At 38.0% G+C, this 20255-nt stretch overlaps 1 protein-coding gene across 9 annotated transcripts in view; it reads right to left on the bottom strand.

Annotated features, from left to right (window-relative positions):
* The window catches only part of LOC110454647 (centrosomal protein of 170 kDa-like), a 109973-nt gene that overhangs the window by 33846 nt on the left and 55872 nt on the right, over positions 1-20255 (bottom strand). For 8 of the 9 annotated variants that reach the window (XM_021504280.1, XM_021504275.1, XM_021504281.1 and 5 more), the window contains 3 exons: positions 18990-19129; positions 16104-16674; positions 1418-1489 (listed from right to left, as the gene is read on the bottom strand). In XM_021504280.1, the coding sequence (XP_021359955.1) occupies positions 1418-1489; positions 16104-16674; positions 18990-19129 (783 nt within the window). Of the gene's footprint in view, positions 1-1417; positions 1490-1619; positions 1791-16103; positions 16675-18989; positions 19130-20255 lie in introns of those variants that run through there. The other variant, XM_021504283.1, reaches the window with a different exon arrangement.

Raw genomic sequence — 20255 nt, 5'->3', positions numbered from 1 at the left:
ACCAGGTATGTAAGTGTAGGAAGATTCACCAGGTATGTAAGTGTAGGAAGATTCACCAGGTATGTAAGTGTAGGAAGATTCACCAGGTATGTAAGTGTAGGAAGATTTACCAGGTATGTAAGTGTAGGAAGATTTACCAGGTATGTAAAACTATCTGTATACTCGTAGGAAGATTCACCAGGTATGTAAAACTATCTGCATACTCGTAGGAAGATTCACCAGGTATATCACAAACACTTCTATTCCATTCAACAATTAATGATGATACAAGATTTAAAACCTCATATCAGGGAAATTATGTCTACCCTTTTCAGAAACTCACTGAACAGCTTCTATTCACATCTCAACACTATACCCCTCCCCAGCACACACACCAATACAAACACAAAACATTCATCCAACCCAGGGATAGCAATAAAATTCTGTCCTAACCTTCACCTCTCTTCTGAAAGGCGAGGACTGTGGCTTCACTGTTATCTGACATACCTAAACCATTCTATGTCACAAATCTGGCTGTACATAGAAAAGACCGGGAAAAGACCGGGAAAACGGGAAAAGACCGGGAAAACGGGAAAAGACCGTAATGATTCTAAATTCATTGAACAGTTGAAGAGAAAAACATCCAAAGCTACTTTATAAATACATTTGTGGATCTTTACACTAGATAGGATCACAGAGGAAAAGTTGAGGAGGTTGAGATTGTGTGATAAGATGTACATATTTTATACAGCCTAACAGTGGGCAGAGAACTTTGATGATAGATCAGCAGACAAACTCACCCTTTTAAACATTAGAGGCAGTAAATACCCAGTTAACAAATGTGATGAGCACCCATGGACCAGTAACACACTGTTGATAAGTACATACAAGGGTCAATCATCATTTTACCAGGAGTACCAGTAACCTATGATTGAACTCCATCTTCTTAATTGAAACTTTTCAAAAGTCTAGACCTGAAGGCTACACACTAAGTTAAGTATTTATATGAAGATGGTGTATAGCTGTTTACACTAATAATCACACACAAACATATACCTGATGTTTGGTGGATAGAAAAGTCTAGAATCAATAATGAACAGCCCCAGAATCACTAATCTGTGACCATGTATGTCTGGTTCTTGTTCACAAGGTAAACAGTAAAATTACTCAACTTAACAGGAAACAATGGCCTCTCAATACCAATGTTTATCAATGAAACATTGGTTGTGGTGTAATGGTGGGCTGGTTAGAGAGACTTTTTTTTATAAAGTTTTTATTATTGGGATGGGTTTAGAGGGATGTTTAGAGGAACATTCTACTGGAGTTTGCGAAAGATGGTTTGAGAATAAAGATACTTTAGTGTTATCAGTGGAGATGGTTTGACAGGAAATATAATTCTGTGTTTGGGATGGGTTTGTATATTGACTGTAAAACTTACTAGGGTCAACATCTTCTCCCCACCAATCCGGCTGACCATACAAGGGTGTAGCTTTCTTCACAGTCTCTAACTCTGTAACAGACAAAAACATACAGATCATGAACAGCAAGAATGTATTTAGAATATACAGCTAATCTAAACTCCACAAACAATGTTTATGTTTGGTCTGGTTGTCTAGTTCCGATATAAAATTGTGACAGACTTTGGAGGCAATCTTGTACTGGCTTAGCATGTTCTGCCTTCCTGTAACAATAGCAGAAAGGTTTAACATCCAGCAGGAACTTTTTTCTGTTGAAATTCTCAGAGGCAGAGCACGGAATTCCTGTCTGGAAACAGCCATTTATAATGGAGTCAACATGCATAGAAGTTTGTTATGAACACTTCGATGGCTAACAGCTGCAGCATAACACAGAGGCAAAATTAGCCAAGGAATGTCAACCACTTGACTGGAAATGCTCCACTGAGATATGTGCAGTGCTGCTCAGTTCTACAGCAACAGTCTTCTGCGTAGTATTGCTGCAGATACAGGGTATACCAGTGTGTGTGCTTAAAACTGATAGCATTATCATCTATTACAATTGTTTTTATACAAGGTAGGTAATGGTTACAAGCTATAAATTGCAGACATTTTACAACAAACTGAATATTTTGTAAAGGAATTACAGGGCTTTGACTTGTCTCGGGTAAAACAACATACAAATGTACTGTATTACTACAGCACTATTATTGGAGCTGTCTACCCAGCTGTGTTATTGGACATCCTGACAAACCCTAAATCACAGTTAAACATCCCCACATCATAACAAAAGTAAACCCTTTATCAGCACCAGTCTAATTGGTACAGAGGAAAGCCTAAGGGTGAAACTAGCAACCTGGATTTAATAGCTCATAATGGCAAGAAAACATGTAACTATTGGGGTTATTCAACATCCATGCCTCATGCATTGTCGAGTAAGGAATAACGCTCAATGAACCTGCCTTCTACCTTCCATTTACCCCTTGAGTATGCCAAATGAACTTCTAGTAGAGATCAGTGTTGCATGGACAAATTTTCAATAGCATGCACATCATAATTTTAAATCGAAACATTCATCCCAATGATTCCAACTACCTGACCCCTACCCTTTCTATCACAAGTTCCTACCCTTCTACCACACACCAGGCTGTCTGACCCATACCCTATTTACCACAAGTAAGGCTGTCTGACCCCATACCCTATCTACCACAAGTTAGGCTGTTTGACCCATATCCTATCTACCACAAGTTAGACTGTCTGACCCCATACCCTATCTACCACAAGTCAGACTGTCTGACCCCATCCCCTATCTACCACAAGTTAGACTGTCTGACCCTATACCCTATCTACCACAAGTTAGACTGTTTGATCCCATACCCTATCTAACACAAGTTATACTGTCTGACCCCATACCCTATCTACCACAAGTTAGGCTGTCTAACCCTATACCCTATCTACCACAAGTCATACTGTCTGACCCCATACCCTATCTACCACAAGTTAGGCTGTTTGACCCCATACCATATCTACCACAAGTAAGGCTGTCTGCCCCCATCCCCTATCTCCCCCAAGTCATACTGTCTGACCGCATACCTATCTACCACAAGTTAGGCTGTTTGACCCCATCCCCTATCTACCACAAGTTATACTGGCTGACCCCATACCCTATCTAACACAAGTTAGACTGTCTGACCCCATACCTATCTACCAAAAGTTAGGCTGTCTAACCCCATACCTTATCAACCACAAGTTAGGCTGTCTGACCCCTACCCTATCTACTACAATTTAGGCTGTCTGATCCCCTACCCTACCCTATCTAACACAAGTTAGACTGTCTGACCCCATAACCTATCTACCACAAGTTAGGCTGTTTGACCCCATCCCCTATCTACCCCAAGTTAGACTGTCTGACCCTATACGCTATCTACCACAAGTTAGACTGTCTAACCCTTTACCCTATCTACCACAAGTAAGGCTGTTTGACCCCATACCCTATCTACCCCAAGTTAGGCTGTTTGACCCCATCCCCTATCTATCACAAGTTAGGCTGTCTGACCCATACCCTAGCTACTACAATTTAGGCTGTCTGATCCCCTACCCTACCCTATCTAACACAAGTCCGACTGTCTGACCCCATACCATATCTACCACAAGTAAGGCTGTCTCACCCCATACCCTATCTACCCCAAGTTAGACTGTCTGACCCCCTACCCTATCTACCACAAGTAAGGCTGTCTGACCCCATACCCTATCTACCACAAGTCATACTGTCTGACCCCATACCTATCTACCACAAGTTAGGCTGTCTGACCCATACCCTATCTACTACAATTTAGGCTGTCTGATCCCCTACCCTATCTACCACAAGTCAGACTGTCTGACCCCATACCCTATCTACCACAAGTAAGGTTGTCTGACCCCATACCCTATCTACCACAGGTAAGGCTGCCTGATCCCCTACCCTATCTACCACAAGTTAGGCTGTCTGACCTCATATCCTATCTACCACAAGTAAGGCTGTCTGATCCCTTACCCTATCTTCCACAAGTCTGGCTGTCTGACCCCATACCCTATCTACCACAGATCAGACTGTCAGACCCCATACCCTATCTACCACAGGTCAGGCTGTCTTACCCCATACCCCATCCACCACAGGTCAGGCTGTCTGACCCCTTACCCCATCTGCCAAAAGTCAAGACTTATAGATTTATACTTATACCCTCACAATGACCTGACCCATATGGAAAAGGTCAGGTTACTGAACCATTTTCACCAGCCTACCCCATGCCTTGAACCACAGATCAAGCTACCATTACACATTTCTTGGTTAATATAGGATTTCCTGTGGGTGTATCACAATTAAGGCATCAACTTCCCAAACAAGAGCTGTAATGACATCCCGATGTTAAGCTTTCTCCAATAAATAATATCATAAATTCTAAAATAATTAAGCATAATGACAGATAATTCAGTCATTAAGGAATGTAACTGATCCCTACCCCATGGATAAAGGGGCTAAACATAATTGAACAATTACCTTAGTAGCTGCTAGTGAGTTTCAGAATTCCTGACTAACATCTGGTACAGTCCCGAGAGTAGATCCCCAGTCCAGAGAGTAGATCCCCACATGTTGTGAATGCTACATCCCTTGTTACACACACCTAACACATCACTGTACACCGCCCCTCATCATCACAATGTGCAGCCACACAAATACCAGGGGACATGGAAAGTAAACTACAGTTCCTCACTAATGATGAAATGGTGTAACTGGAATCTTCTTTTCAATGTACGCTTGAAACTCTCTTTACATATTGTTTTGTATTGATGCAAATTAGATGTAAATTTGATGCTTCAGATCCTGCTGACAACAGTGTATGTGAGCCCAGTACAAAACATAGGGGCAGGCAGCATGTCATCTACAGAACCTCTTGTCAGTGTACAACTAAGTCTACTAGACCATAAACCTTCATCTTGTCATGGTTCAATTTAGTCACCAGCCCTACACCAGAGGACAGGGCTGTATGCTGCTATAGAGTTATGAGCAATTCATACTATGTTATCCTCATTACATTTTGTATCACACCTGGGAATAGGCATGTTGGTGGTTATAGATTGTGAGCAATATAATCCTTGAAATCATCTGTGCTCTGCCAAACACCAGTTGGTTGAGACTGTTGGAAGCAATAAGCTGTACCTTAGATATTTAACCCGACAACATGCAGGGGACATGTCTGTAGGCAGTTTAAATAGTTGAGCAATGTAAGTTTTCTACAATTTGACATTATTTTATTTATGTACGACAGGTTAGATTACTTGGCTAACTTGTGTGCTGAAAGTGAAACCATTTGACCTACTTTTGTACTATCTGTGACATTATTTGACCTACTTTTATACTATAAGTGACACTATTTGGCCTACTTTTGTACTATCTGTGACACTTGTTGACCTACTTTTGTACTATCTGACGTTTTTTGACCTTCTTTTGTACTATCTGATGTTTTTTGACCTTCTTTTGTACTATCTGACGTTTTTTGACCTACTTTTGTACTATCTGACGTTTTTTGACCTTCTTTTGTACTATCTGACGTTTTTTGACCTTCTTTTGTACTTTGAGTGAGACTTTTTGACCTACTTATGTACTATATGTGACACTATTGACCTATGTAGAGCAGGTGACTTATTTAACCTGCTTATGTTTGGTTTGTTTGTTACTGCTTTATGACCTATTTAACAGCCGTGGTCATTAAAGGACGTGCCAGGTTGAAGTGGTGGAAGAAAACCAGAGTACACGGAGAAAAACCACTGACTTTCAGCCAGTACCTGGTGACTGCCCCACAAAGGTCTTGAACCCAGTGGTTGAGGGTAAGTGATTGTAGACAGTCAGATGCCCTTAACCACTCAGTCACCGCTGCCCCTCTTACTTATGTTCTACAACAGGTTATAAATGTTTAGATATTATTTGACAAATATTTCACCGATATTTGTTTCAATATTAGACACAGCATAAACTACTACAGTGGAACCCGTTTATTATGATATCCTATTTGCCAGAGAAAAGTATCATTATAACCGATATATCATAATAACTGATCAAGCTGTTTTCGATCGTCTTTATGTTGTCTGAACCGGAAGTGAGATGCCCTATATTAATCAGACATAGATTGATGTGGAAACATGGAAAATATAAATACAAACTGATAAAGCATTAATTGAAATAATTTGTTCATTGTTATTTATATCAGCGCATTGGAAAAATTCAAGAAGATTTCGTTTTGCCGTCGTAATTATCAGTACCTGGTATGTAAATTCTACTTTCACTTTCAAATAACTTCGAGCATATTTCTAAGAACTATCTTTATACTACATCCTAGCTAACGATATTGTAACGTTACAGTCAATAGGATGATAGAAGTGATATAAATAGTCATGATTTACTTATTTTGCATCGAGAAGTTGCGTAACATTTTGTCCCATAAGCGTAAAAATATTTTGCTGCGCTTTGTCAATTACGATGTAGTCTTAATCATTTTCTAACCAATTATGATTATAAATTAAAATTGAAGTGGTTCCAGCAGACATGAATATGTAAAACTGCTGAACAGTCATAAAGCACCTTAACTTTACTAAACCATACTGTTGTGTTCTTGAAGGCTCCACCTCAATACATTCTACTTACTGAGTTTGGTCAACGTGTGCATCCCAATCATGGTGTATGTCTATGTATTAATAGCCTACAACAGGTACATCTAAACGTTGTGCCTAGTCCCGAGACCACCTTGCCCTTCCAATAGACCTAAGTCTAGGGCATTCAATTGGTTAATTATGGTATAATGTTACACACGGAAAGTGTCCTTACTGTTAACTGCTTTATCACACAGTAAATCTTGACCTTTATAATAGCAGCACTAGACAGTGCTAATCTATACCCATTAGGACAAACGACCATACTCCAGGGCTATCAATCACATACAGGTAAACGGTAGGGTGTATTACAGATATTCTCTAGGTTACACAACATCAAAAGACCAAAGACCTTGAAAATATTCAATTATGGTACATCACAAGTAATCTGCTCAAGTTTCAAACAGCTTGCATTATTCTACAACTTCTGTTTACTTTGAGAATGTACAGTAGGGTAGTGTGGATAAGCTTACACTGATTTAACCACAACTATGCTATGCTGATGCATTTTGATTAAATCATGAATTAATGTTGTTAATGTTTGGATTAAAAATACAACCTAATTCATGTTTGGATTAAAAATGCAATCCTTAATATAATTGCACTTGTTTCTGTCAGTGTCTCTATAGTAATCTTGACCAGATCAGTTAGCGTGGTAGATATGTCCCTGTTAGTGTAGGCCCTATGTCTCGGAGAGGGAGGAACAAGTTTTGTCCTTGTTGCTAATGTCAGTGTCTCCATAGTAATCTTGACCAGATCAATTAGCGTGGTAGATATGTCACTATTAGTGTATAGGCACTATATCTCGGAGAGGGAGGAAAAAGGTATATCCTTGTTGCTAATGTCAGCGTCTCTATAGTAATCTTGACAAGATCAGTTAGCGTGGTAGATATATGTCCCTGTTAGTGTAGGCCCTATATCTCGGAGAGGGAGGAACATAGGCCCTATCTCTCGGAGAGGGTGGAACAAGTTATGTCCTTGTTGCTAATGTCAGTGTCTCTATAGTAATCTTGACCAGATCAGTTAGCGTGGTAGATATGTCACTGTTAGTGTAGGCCCTATATCTCGGAGAGGGAGGAACAAGTTATGTCCTTGTTTCTGTCAGTGTCTCTATAGTAATCTTGACCAGATCAGTTAGCGTGGTAGATATGTCACTATTAGTGTATAGGCCCTATATCTCGGAGAGGGAGGAACAAGTTATGTCCTTGTTGCTAATGTCAGTGAGTACAGAAGGCTTTTAAATGCTGAAAGAGGTTACCATCAAGTGAAAATGATATTGACTATGAATAAGAAGTTTGATGGATCATTAGATCATAGTCAGGACATTAATTTTCACTGTGAGTCATTACAAAAGTTGCCATCAAAACCCTATTTGTAACTTCCCAATCTAACCACTGATCTTTCTAGATTGAAGATATTTTCACTCATAATTCAATACATGTTAGACAGCTTCCTCTTAGCTTTACAAAATACAGGGACTTTGTACGCAGGCAATATAATACTTGTTCAAGTTTATTAAAATCTCTACGCCAAACTGGAGATAAACTGCTGGTTAAACCTAACCAGAGGAGATAAAATGTTGGCTTACCCTAAGAAACTGGTGCAAATCAATAGACTGCCAGACTTACGTAGATATGCAGTGCATCACAATCCATAACAAATGTGATAATTCATTGGAATTTTCTTGGAGGGAAACCTGATACATTGATTCTACATAAAATCTTCTCTATTGATTTGTTGTGTGGGGGGAACGAGGATAGGTCTTATAAGGAAAGCCAACACTCATATTTTATTTGTACACAAGAATGAATTCTACAGAAGGACAAATTAGGTCAAGGATATAATTATTAATCAATGAAGGGGAGTTGTTAAGGGTCAACGGCATGTAAATTATTTAAAGAAAAAGGCAAACTACCAAAGTTGGTCAAATTGGTGGAACACAACACATGTGTTACTTGTACTCTTTCTAAATGTAGGTCTGAGAACAGAGTGGAATCTCTCTGAGCTGTAACACCATATACCTGTGCTATGTCAGAACCTCTCACATCTGTGTCACATTCTTTCTGTTTCAAAACATCTCCAAGCTGTGTCAGTGTTAATGACAACTACACATAGCTCTGTGCAATGCAAGGTTTATTCCTTACAAATTTTACCGGTTAATGTTGCAATAAAATATTGTATTGAGTGATGAGTGTGGAGGTGCACTAGTCCAGAGTGGTGGACTGTGGTAAGTACAGTATACATACAGCTATAGACATCTCACACCAACACACCTACATAGTCATAACCCCTTATTGCCTTTATAGGACATCTCAAAGTACATGGAGGGTCTTATATTTGATGAAATATCATATTTGAGGAAATCTTGTATCTGAAGAAATATCCTATCTGAGGAAATCTGAGGAGTAAAAATACTTAATACAACAAGTCAGACCAACAGTCCTACAACCAACAGTAGTGTGTTCCTACATTGTATTACTAGGCAATTGACTCCCTGTACATATATATGATACATTTACCTCCAAATTACGACTACAGACATATGACCTATAGTCACAAGATAGGGGTTTACCACAAGCAGTGTATAGTTTTTGTGACATAAATCATATAAGAGATATGTATTCAACCTTGAATGCCTCAATAAAGTGTGCCATCCATCAGCTGATATACTGAGGTCTATAACATCATGGAATCTTTACATCAACGTCCATGTCAGTCATTATATATCATCATCTGTCGTTATTTATACATCATCTTGTTTACTCCAACATCAAACATTAGATAGGACACAAGAACATCGTAATGGACATATTTCTGTGTCCGTGGGAGCATGAACAGTGTTATTGTTGCCCCACCCCACTGTTACTGCACCAAGTTGGGAACATTTAACTTGATTTATCACCTGATCGTGTCTAAAACTATACTGTCAAGTCATAATCCAAGTACACTTTAATAGCAGGCCAAGGTCACAAAGTTTGATATTTCAAATGTTTTTAATTGAACACCTGTATAATAACTAATTAATCATTAAGACTTGAACAACTACCGCTTTTTACAGATGACAGTACAACAGCAACAAAGTACTGTTGTATAACATTTTACAGATGATTCAACCCTTTCACCACTGTAGACCATAATGAACTCGCCTAGATCAATGCATGGTTGAGTCTAATTAAGTTATATAGGGGTGAAATGGTTAATTATAGGTCTTGGTAGTCTGTCAAAGAACCATAATTTACATTGCTGATCTGTCCTAACTCAGTAAGCAAGGGTTTAGGCCTTCCTGGATAATTTGGTTGTCATACATCCTTGGTAGTGTACAATGGTTAACCCAAAGTTGGGTCTCTAGTGGCAAAGTTTTGGAAGGTTATAATGTTTGTATTTTTTTATTGTCAACCAAAGTATTTTTCTTCAAATCTGTTCCACTGACTGGACTCAAACCTGGATTACATACAATGCCTTATGTCACAACCAACTGGCCAAAATGGAACATGCACACCAGATAAATACTCAACTTCACATTTCCTGGACATAGTTGTTGGTTTATAGCACCATTCAGTCCTATATCACATTTACACTGGCCTGGTTTACCTACACAGGTCAGTGGTCCAATATCTCACCTGTCACATGACAGTTAACTGTAAAAGGCTGTTAAGGTTTGTGTTACCATATTAAACCATGCACTGATTTAAATCAAATTTACTTGACATGACTTGCTGACATGCTAGAGGCCGTGGTCAATTCTACTCAATCAAGCCTGCCTCTCCTAGTTGTCTGTCCACACATTCAAGCAATCAATAACAGAATTATAGTTACCATCTATATTATCTGTCGCCACCAGGACACGCCACCAGGACACGTACTGAGCGAGGACACATACTCAGCGTGATCCAATCACATGTACTATACCATACCCAGAGTGTATATAATCAAATGTAATACATTAGGTACATGGGGTTTATCAGAACGGCCAGGACAGATCAAACACACCTTGGCCATATACACAGTTAATATAGCCAGTAGTATGACCACAGACTACTATCCAGTTATAACTAAGACACAAGCTGACCACACAGACAGTGGGGTAACCACTAGATATTGACAACAACACATTACTTACAGTTTAATATTTCAGACTGGCTACCACTAATTGTAATAGCGGTCACTTTCCAGTCTGGAATTAAGTCTCCTTCCTGTCACAATTTAGGTCCTACATCCATGTCCTGTGTGTCATTTACCTGATCTCCGATCATTATTCCCTCCCCTACGTACTATCTAACTGATCACTGTGTCAGTGTAACCAGACCAGCATGAATTGCTCTGTATATTACACTACATACTGCTCACACTATATCTGTAGTGTACAAATACTTACACAAAAGGACGCCTGTAACTGTGGTCAGCTTCATTACAGCACTATGTCATTTACATACACTACTACATATTATAAGCATTTTTGAATCTTCTCATCAGCTCGTGGTCTTCATCAACCTGGATGCACAAATCTCACAGGTTCCAGCAATAGGGTCTGGTGGTCACTAATAAGTTAAGTTGGCACAAAGGGAGGAATATGTCCTGATGTACTTAGTACTGTTTGTCTGTCAGATGCTGAGTGAAAAAACCAGGAAGCCCTAGAGGGAGGTTTTCACAGTAAACAGCCACTCAGAATAATCAATAAATGATGTCATGTATAGTGATGGACAGGAAGTCATCTATTCCAAACACAAGTAATAACTGCTCCCTAGCTCAATACCAATGTAACAATGAAAGCTCCCTGATGCTGCATACCAATTACACTGAATTCGGTAGAGAATCTGTGTGACTAATACTGTGAACTGCCATCTTTAGTCTGACTGATATTGGAAAAACATTTACAACTGGTGCCTTGTGTCTTAGACCGTGCCACATTGGTGTATTATTTGTTTTTCATGCTGATGGAAATATTGACTATTTACAAGCTTATATACACACACAGACCTTTTCTTGGCTAATTGTCCTCACTTTTCTGATATTGTCAAGGGAAATTTCTAATCATTTTCATGTAAATTGCAGCTGAGTCAGCAAGCCATTTTGGTATTCGTTTCACAAGGTACTTAAAGGTAAAAGGTTTTGCACTGAAGTGCAGAAGATTTGACATTAAAAGAAACCGATGTATTTGCCACATAATAACAAAACATTTTTTTGCAATTAGTGACTTGCCACATCTTTTGCACTTAAGGGAATTGGTTGGCCTTTTTACATGAATAAAACTGTTTTGTTTTGTGCTTAATTGTAAAACATTTGACATTAAGGGAAAAAACACTGTTCCACTTTATAGCTAAAAAATGTTTTGCACTTCAGTGGTAGAACTTCTGTCCTTAACTGATTTAAGAATTCTTTATTGAAATGGTTTCCTACACATAGATGCTGGACACACCATGGACAGAAACCTGATCAGGCCTTTGTTAAGTGGGTAATCGAGGCTATACTCAAGTAAGTCTTCTTTAATTGTAATCTGTCTAAACTCACTGAAAAAGCTGGTTATAAGTTGTACATGTGTTGGTGACACTACAGCAACTTTCACACAGAAAGAAATGCCTGGCATGATGATAGCAAAGAAAACAAATAACATACTTTTTTGGAAGATTACAAGACTGTTTCTATTATCTCATGGTTCAAATTATGATCCTTGCAAGTTCAGGAAACATTCAATCTCCACCAGGAAACAGTCTCATGTCAGAATCACCATGCAAAGGCAATCTTTCACCGACACATGCATAATTCACCGTTCAGGCTTTCATGGTTTATGGGTATGTCACTGGTAAAACGTAATAAGTAAATTCATTGTGTCGAACAAACAGCTAATGCACGATCGTAAAGTGCAAACTCTTGTGGTAGTCTAAAGTAGAAACAGCAAGTAAAGATAGTATTCCAATGTTAATAGGAAATACTCAATAAAGATTTGTGGTACAATGGGACAGGTGTAAGATGTAATACATGAAATCAAGTTCAAAATTAAGTGATAAGAAAGATACATTTTATTTGAGCCTGGGACCTTCAAGATGCACTAACAAGTTAAACTATCTGGACTGGTCACCGGCGACTGTCCCAGTCCAGATTGGCTTCAATCTTTTCTCTATCAACAAAATGTTTACTCAGAAGTTGCACAAGAACCTTATATATAACCTTCTGTGTTTATTTTTAGTTGGGTATCAAATGTAACATGTGGAAAATGCAATGGTCAGATATGGTTTCAATCCTGGGACGTTCAAACTCTAGACAGATGCTCAAACCAACTGAAAAGCCTGACCACTGGCAATCCATGGAACCTTGAGTTCTGCTACCATTCATTTCCAAAACATATATGATAGTGTACAGCCCAATTAGTGCGAGTCTTGTATTAACACAACATGTACATTATGTCCCATTACAGCCCTGCCTTGTATAGCAGTAAAGTAAATATCTCTCTAGGTAGAACGTCCTTCACATTATAATCCTTCAGTTCTGACAACCTACCCTGGGTCTTGACCTCTCTAAAGCCCTTTAAGCTTGTGTTTGGTTGCTTCAAGTGCCAGTCAATTGGCGACATACAGTCACTAGCCTCATAATCCACTACCCCTTTCTAATTACCCAGTATGCATCCAGCTTATCCATACATAACCATATAAATTATTTTTCCACCCGACACAACAGAAAGTTTTTCTAAGTAATGCCGTCCTCTTGGTAAACATTTTTTTATATTCAATTTAACTTCATTGCATTTACATCCATCATAATGTTGAAAATTTATTATTCAAACTTTTTTTCTCTAACACTTTAAAGAGATAATTTTTTGCAGACAAACAATTAATGTGTGAATAGTCAGCCCAAATCAATTCTTACACTTTATATGTTGAGATTTTCAAGGTTAATTACCTGGAAATATACAGAATTCACATGATTTTTTGGAAGAAAATTTAAATTCATTTTCTGCCGTAATCAAAGTATTGCATAATCAAATAATGAGATGTTATTATATGTAACAGTTTACTCAGAGAAGTTCATGGTTGAGAGCAGAAGTTAACCATTGACTGTTTGGTCCAAAGGACAGATAAGGTTGATACGTATGTACTTTATAGTCATTAAGATATAAGAGAATAAACATATCCCAAAAAACTAACAGTAATAAATGCAACAGCATACACTGTTATATTGACACAGAATTAGCCTGAACTGACTATATCCAAGTCAGTTAGATGTTGGATTTGTTTTTATTGAAATGGGATTTTTACATTTTCCCCACATCTTCAAGTATAATAGGAAGTTTGAAGTGCTCTGAACCAGTATATCGTAAGACTTTATCAAATTACATAAACGCCACTACAGTAACTGAGACAAGTACAATACACAATACACCCTTTCTTTCAGATGTCCAACATACAGCAATAAATTGATATTGTACCAAGACAGGTCCTTGCCTCTTGATCTTACCTTGTAGAATTACAAAAACATCCAGAACATTTCAATTCCACCTGACTAGGGTCCCACGCCTGACCTGTACATACACTGGTACAGGGTAGGTAACAGTAATACCCAGTCCAACAAACTTATTCATTTACAGTTTTCTGACGATTTTATCACACACTTTTGTGTAACCCTCAGACATAAATCCCAGTATTTGTAAAGGTAGATAAAGGTGTTTGTGGCAGTAAATGGTGTGACTTGTTGAACACAATGGTTGTCAATAGAGTCAGTAGACTGCCTATCAGAGTTTCCAGCAGGGTACACGCAGGACTGTGCACCCCATCTGTACCAGGATGGCTGGCTGCCAACCTTACACTTGTGTCACTGTTACCACACCACTAATTCCTGAGACATTCCAGGGGCACTCACAGCATCAGACAGTCCTATACCATCGGGCTTATTAGTGGGTGATCAGACAACACTAATTATACACAATACACAGTCCATACATACACACACAAACACACGGTAGTGTGTAGAAACCAGAACAATAGTTCATGAATAGCAAATATAATACAAACAATTGTAACAGAAATATGGGGTACTCATTTATGTAGATTGGTAGACAGCAGCATCACATCCCCACCCATTCCCATAGAATGTCATGGATTTCCCCATTAACATGCAGACCATAGATAGCATCCCCACCCATTCCCATAGAATGTCATGGATTTCCCTATTAACATGCAGTAATACCATAGATAGGTCATGGTGCCATTTTCCTTTGGAATGCAACTATGCATTTCTATATCCAGATTTTCACCACCGAGTAATCAATTGCTCGATATAGATAAAACTGCCCTACCCTTTCCACATTCCAAACCTAGCAAACTGAGCAGAAGAATCAACCACTCTGTCTCAGACAAATGGGTGGTGTATATGTCCCTGTGACAGACTCTGAGCTTCAGACTCTGAGCTTCAGAGCTTTGTGACACTTCAGGAGTTCCTACATATTATATTGTTTGCTACAGTTTGCTGGAAATCACCAGAGTGTGAGAACACTTCCAGAAACTTGGATGCATTCCCACTTATTCATTTACTTCTCAACCTTCTCAATCACAAATTTGAAACAATGACAACACAGCACATCTCTAGCCTAACATTGATTTTATGTAACCCTTTTCCCAAGCTATCAACCTCAAATCAAAAGATACTTAATAATTGCTCTAAAATTGCCCCAGGAATTTGATTTTCACCTTAAAGATGGGCTGTGTGAAGGAAAAACATATGTTACATCACTCTGGACAGCAGCCAGGGAACAAGGGTGTTACATGTGTTGGCATCCTAACCAGAAATGGAGGCTGCCTGGCTGCCAAGACGTCTGATAATGGTCTACTGGTGGTATTAGCTGTTGTTCTACGACAGTTTATTAGATTCATGAGCAGCAAACAACACAATATTAGGAATCCTAACTGCCTTACATTTCTGGTCTTTCTATGCTTTGGGGCACAAGTGGTTTGTGTATAACAGATACAACCTGGAACAACAAGCTATTGCTTTCACATTATATATGGGTGCAGATCCTGTGAACAAACACATTTAAAACAAGGACCAGTATGGTCAAACTCACATACAAAACAAAACAATCAGATCAAACACCGTAGCTAAATTGTAGGATGTAGCTGGATAACCTTATATATACAATCAATACTTAGACCATCCTTATCCTTAATAAACATTAATTTAAATTCTGGAGTGGGTCTACCATCTTCTAAATTCTACATTTTTCAAGGTGAAGTTGGATTAGTGGAGGGGCAACTTTTTCTAAATGGGAACCACATCAACATGTATCTGTTAATTCTGACATAAAGTTTCCTTATATACCAAAGTTCCATTAGACACTCTACGCCAATGAAAGCTTCTTGTTCCCGTCTAAAAGCTAAGATTTAGGAGATTTGTCTGCATTAGATACCCAAGAGATTGTGTAATCAAGTTCTGTACCTTAACTGCTAGTCAATAGATTTTGATCTGAAGAGGATTTTAACTGTGTCAAGTTTTTCTTACCGGGTGGCAGATTTTCTCTCTGAGTGCTCTCCCCTCGTAGTATTCTGTGTGAGTGGTCATCCTGGCTTGTGCCATTGGTTAACTCCTCCGTGAAGAAACTAGCGATGTTTCTCACATTCCGCATCCTTTTGCGCGGCCACGTGTTACATCCGAGGTCCTTGTCGGACTGTTTGGATGAGTTCTGTGGTTTGTACTCCTCGTTAGTGTAACTCTCCACATTATCATAGTGAGAATTGTCAGGATACATCTGCTGCTGATGACCACTGTAATGTGATTGGTCCATGTGCATCACATGTTGAGGATTGTAATGGGGTTGGTCAGTATTAATCATATGAGGATGAGGAATATAATTAATGGCTTCCGTTTGTTCTGTATATATCACATGATTTTGAGGGTTGTAATGCATGGCTTCTGATTGGTTGTTGTGCACCACGTGCTGATGATGGGTATAATGCATAGCGTCTGATTGGTCGGGACGAACCACACAGTGATTGGGGCTGAAGTTCATCACATCTGATTGGTCACTCTGAACCGTACAAGTGTGGGAGATCCGTTGCTCAGCAATGCACCCCTGCACACAGACAAAATTACAATAAGGACCACACATTAAACAAATCAACGCATTCTATTTTGTACTTTTAATTTTATTTTGTACTTTTAATCTGGAGCACTTTCTGTAATCAATGAAACAGCTATTTAATTTTATGAGAGGTGTTGGTCCATAGTTTTTATAACAGTAGTTTTTATTTTTTTGTCACTTTAAATATACATATAAATCTACAAGATTTCTTCAAAATTCCTTTAAAACTTTAAACATCATATGTTTGCTATTACTGAGCACATTGAAAATCCATTAAACGACCAAATATTTTCTAAAGCTGAAGGTGATAAAAGACTATCTGCAGGGTTACTGTGTCTGCCTATCTGAATTTGAGTTTTACGATGACAAGCTCCACTTAGAGCAGTGATTTTTTTCTTCACAAAGAGCAGTAGCTCGACGCCAGCACAGTGGTCTATTGGATGAGGGCCCACTAATCTGCTTTATCTACAATTTTATTCACTCTCTGCTACAGGCATCAATCATATAACAACGGCTGGCAAACTTTCAAATACATTTCTCCAATGATTAGTGTATAGAAAGGGAAAGTTGAGGACACCCAGGTCTGTTTAGACAAGGGCAAGGACCACCTAGCAGGAAATACACAGTGCTGGACAATGAAGGAACACTAATAAGGTATTAATATCTGGCAATGCTTCTTAGTGCAAAGTTCTGAGTGGCATCCAGTAGAGACTTGCAACATGTCTATTCATTAGTGGGCGATTATCTCAGAGGGACAACACCAGGGCTGTCTGGTCGTCAGATTTACAATGGTTAGACCCTGATAAACCATTGGTCCTGTTAATAGCTTGTATATATCTGGTCCCTTATACCACATTATCTGGTCATCTGTTATATTTTCAACACAAAACATGCAGGTATAATATTCTTAGAATTTTTTTTAATATGCAAAATCCCCAAAATACATGTCTAAATATCAGCAATAAATGATATGTTTTTCAACAGTAGAATGCAAATGAAATACATGACTGTAGCACCACAAACACAGAACTTTCACATACTAAAACTGTTAAACAAATCAACCTAGCGGCACACAAAGGAAATACACATTATATTGAATAAATATACACTTTCAAAAGGAAAATGTGAAGTAGAAAACTTTGAATTCATTAGTTGTAAAACATAAGTGAGAAGAACTGATAAATTGAGTGAGGTTGACGAGAGGGTCACGACAACAGGTTACCTGTGTAGGGTAGTGTGAGAACAGGACCTACCAGTGGTACAGGTAGATGGATCATGTAGCCTTTATAGTGATAGATCGTAGGCTTGTAAAATAAAAAGTTTCAAATCCAATCTTTACTTCTTAAGGATTTGAGAAAGACAGATCAATTCTCAGACAATTATTTTAGTGCTGTAGGTTTAAATTGTAAGAGTCTATTGCTCAATGTGTTTGTTTAAGATTTTCCACCAAAAAAGCAAGGTAAATGCTGTAATGAAATTTTTACATTCTAAAACAAATCTTTTCATCTTAATACAATAAGGAAAACATGATAATGATATACTGCAAACAATCTTGGCATGACATTTATAAAATAAAATAACTCTTATCTGGCCTTCCAAAAGATTTTTTTCGAATTGCAGCAACCTGAAGATAATTTTACATCCACTCGATTTAATTTTATATATCAAATTAAAGATCTGCATATAGAATTTTCTGTAAGATTCTTTCCTATACATGTCTGCAAAATAAAATTAAGGTAATTTGTTATTTAAGGTCTCCTATGTGCTGGTATCATTAAGATATGATATTAGTCATTAGACTATAATGCAGGTCCCTGCAGATAAGATTTGCTCATATTACCTGTGTGGATTCATATTGCCTTGCTGACTAACATAAAACCTATATCTATGTATATTCCTGTGGTTTTATTTTCACAAAGACAGAAACTGCCAATGTAAACAGTTCTGCTAGAATTACGTTATACTAATATGTATGATATAGTACTAGGAAGTTCCCAATGTGTGCATTACATTTTTCTGCTCAAAGCGAAAATAACACATCACTGCTTCAACCTCCTATACATAACTAATTACCAAGCAAATTAATTAAAATTTGACCAGAGACACTTTCCTTACTTGTTTTGACCATTAATATGTTTACAATTAAGTTGTTTTAGTATTCCTGAAATACTGAGATTTACATTTACCCTACATATCAATATACATGTATCCCTTGTATAGGAGTATGAGGTAGTTATAGGAGTCCAGCATTAACGAGGTTTAGCCACACATGGATATCACCATAGGTATTAACAAGTTGTACCTACCTGACACTCGGCCATGGCCATCAGTGGAAGTTCCTTGGTGGCCCAGGACGGCATGTTGGTGGTGGGTTGGGCCACGTCCTGCTCAGGGGCCTGCTGGTCCTCGTCTTCTCTCACCTCCTCCATGTGGTACATCATGGAATGTGACCCAGTCAAGGTTAACATTGTCACAGTATTACTGGGTACAATACGCTATTATAGTACTGGTCAGTACAGTATTATAAGTGGCTAATTCAAATCAGTGACAATCAGTTGATCTTACTGCCATCTCGAACATATTTTACACCTTAAAATTTGTGCCTCACTGGTCATTTGTCTGATAAATACAAGAGAGTATATATTGCAGTGGTCATGGAAACGTCTTACATAAAAACATAACTGGTTGTGCTATATGAACCTGTATACAATCTATATAAATCAACCTGAAAAGTTTCAAAATATTTCAAATGGATTGTACGATGTATACATTACAATTCTGATTTTATTTTTAAAGATCAGTAAGGATATGTTTGATATTTATGTCATCAAATCACAGGACATATCCACAGGAATTAAAACTGTTACAACTTTTTAAAATCATACTTCAGGCCATTTTAACATTATAAAATCTGCAAAATTGTTTTTGTGGAAATGCATTGATCATGCACTCCTATACATTCCTTACGGTAATACACCTAAGTGTTGTAGCGGAGATCACACACACACACAGCCAGTACTAATAATATCTATGGCTTATATACCTGACCTACAAACTGTCATATTATCTGTTACTGATTAGTATCTACCACCAAATTCAATTATAATATTTTTTTGCTTTGTCACATGTTTAAACCTCTGAGCTACTTAAATACACAATAATATATTAGCATGTCAGATTCTACATACCAGGTGTTTCCTTCCTGAATTTGAAACGGATTCTAGTAAAGTGCTTTGTAGAGGTATGGAATAAACTTTACAACTGTTCACAATGAGTGTCAATACACACTATAGACAAGTGTCCATAGTCATATTTACGTTAATGTTTAATAATGATCCTTCCAACCATAAGAGAGATAAGTAATAATTACACTGGGATCTATGTACTGGTCTTACAACCAACAATAGCCCATACACTTACACAAGTCATACAGATACAACCATAAGAGAGATAGGTAATAATTACACTGGGATCTATGTACTGGTCTTACAACCAACACTAGCCCATACACTTACACAAGTCATACAGATACAACCATAAGAGAGATAGGTAATAATTACACTGGGATCTAT

This window comes from Mizuhopecten yessoensis, unplaced genomic scaffold (assembly GCF_002113885.1).
Source record: "Mizuhopecten yessoensis strain PY_sf001 unplaced genomic scaffold, ASM211388v2 scaffold7987, whole genome shotgun sequence".
Lineage (NCBI taxonomy): Eukaryota > Metazoa > Mollusca > Bivalvia > Pectinida > Pectinidae > Mizuhopecten > Mizuhopecten yessoensis.
Note: the sequence above shows the minus strand (reverse complement) of the source record. Positions and strands in the feature narration are given on the sequence as shown.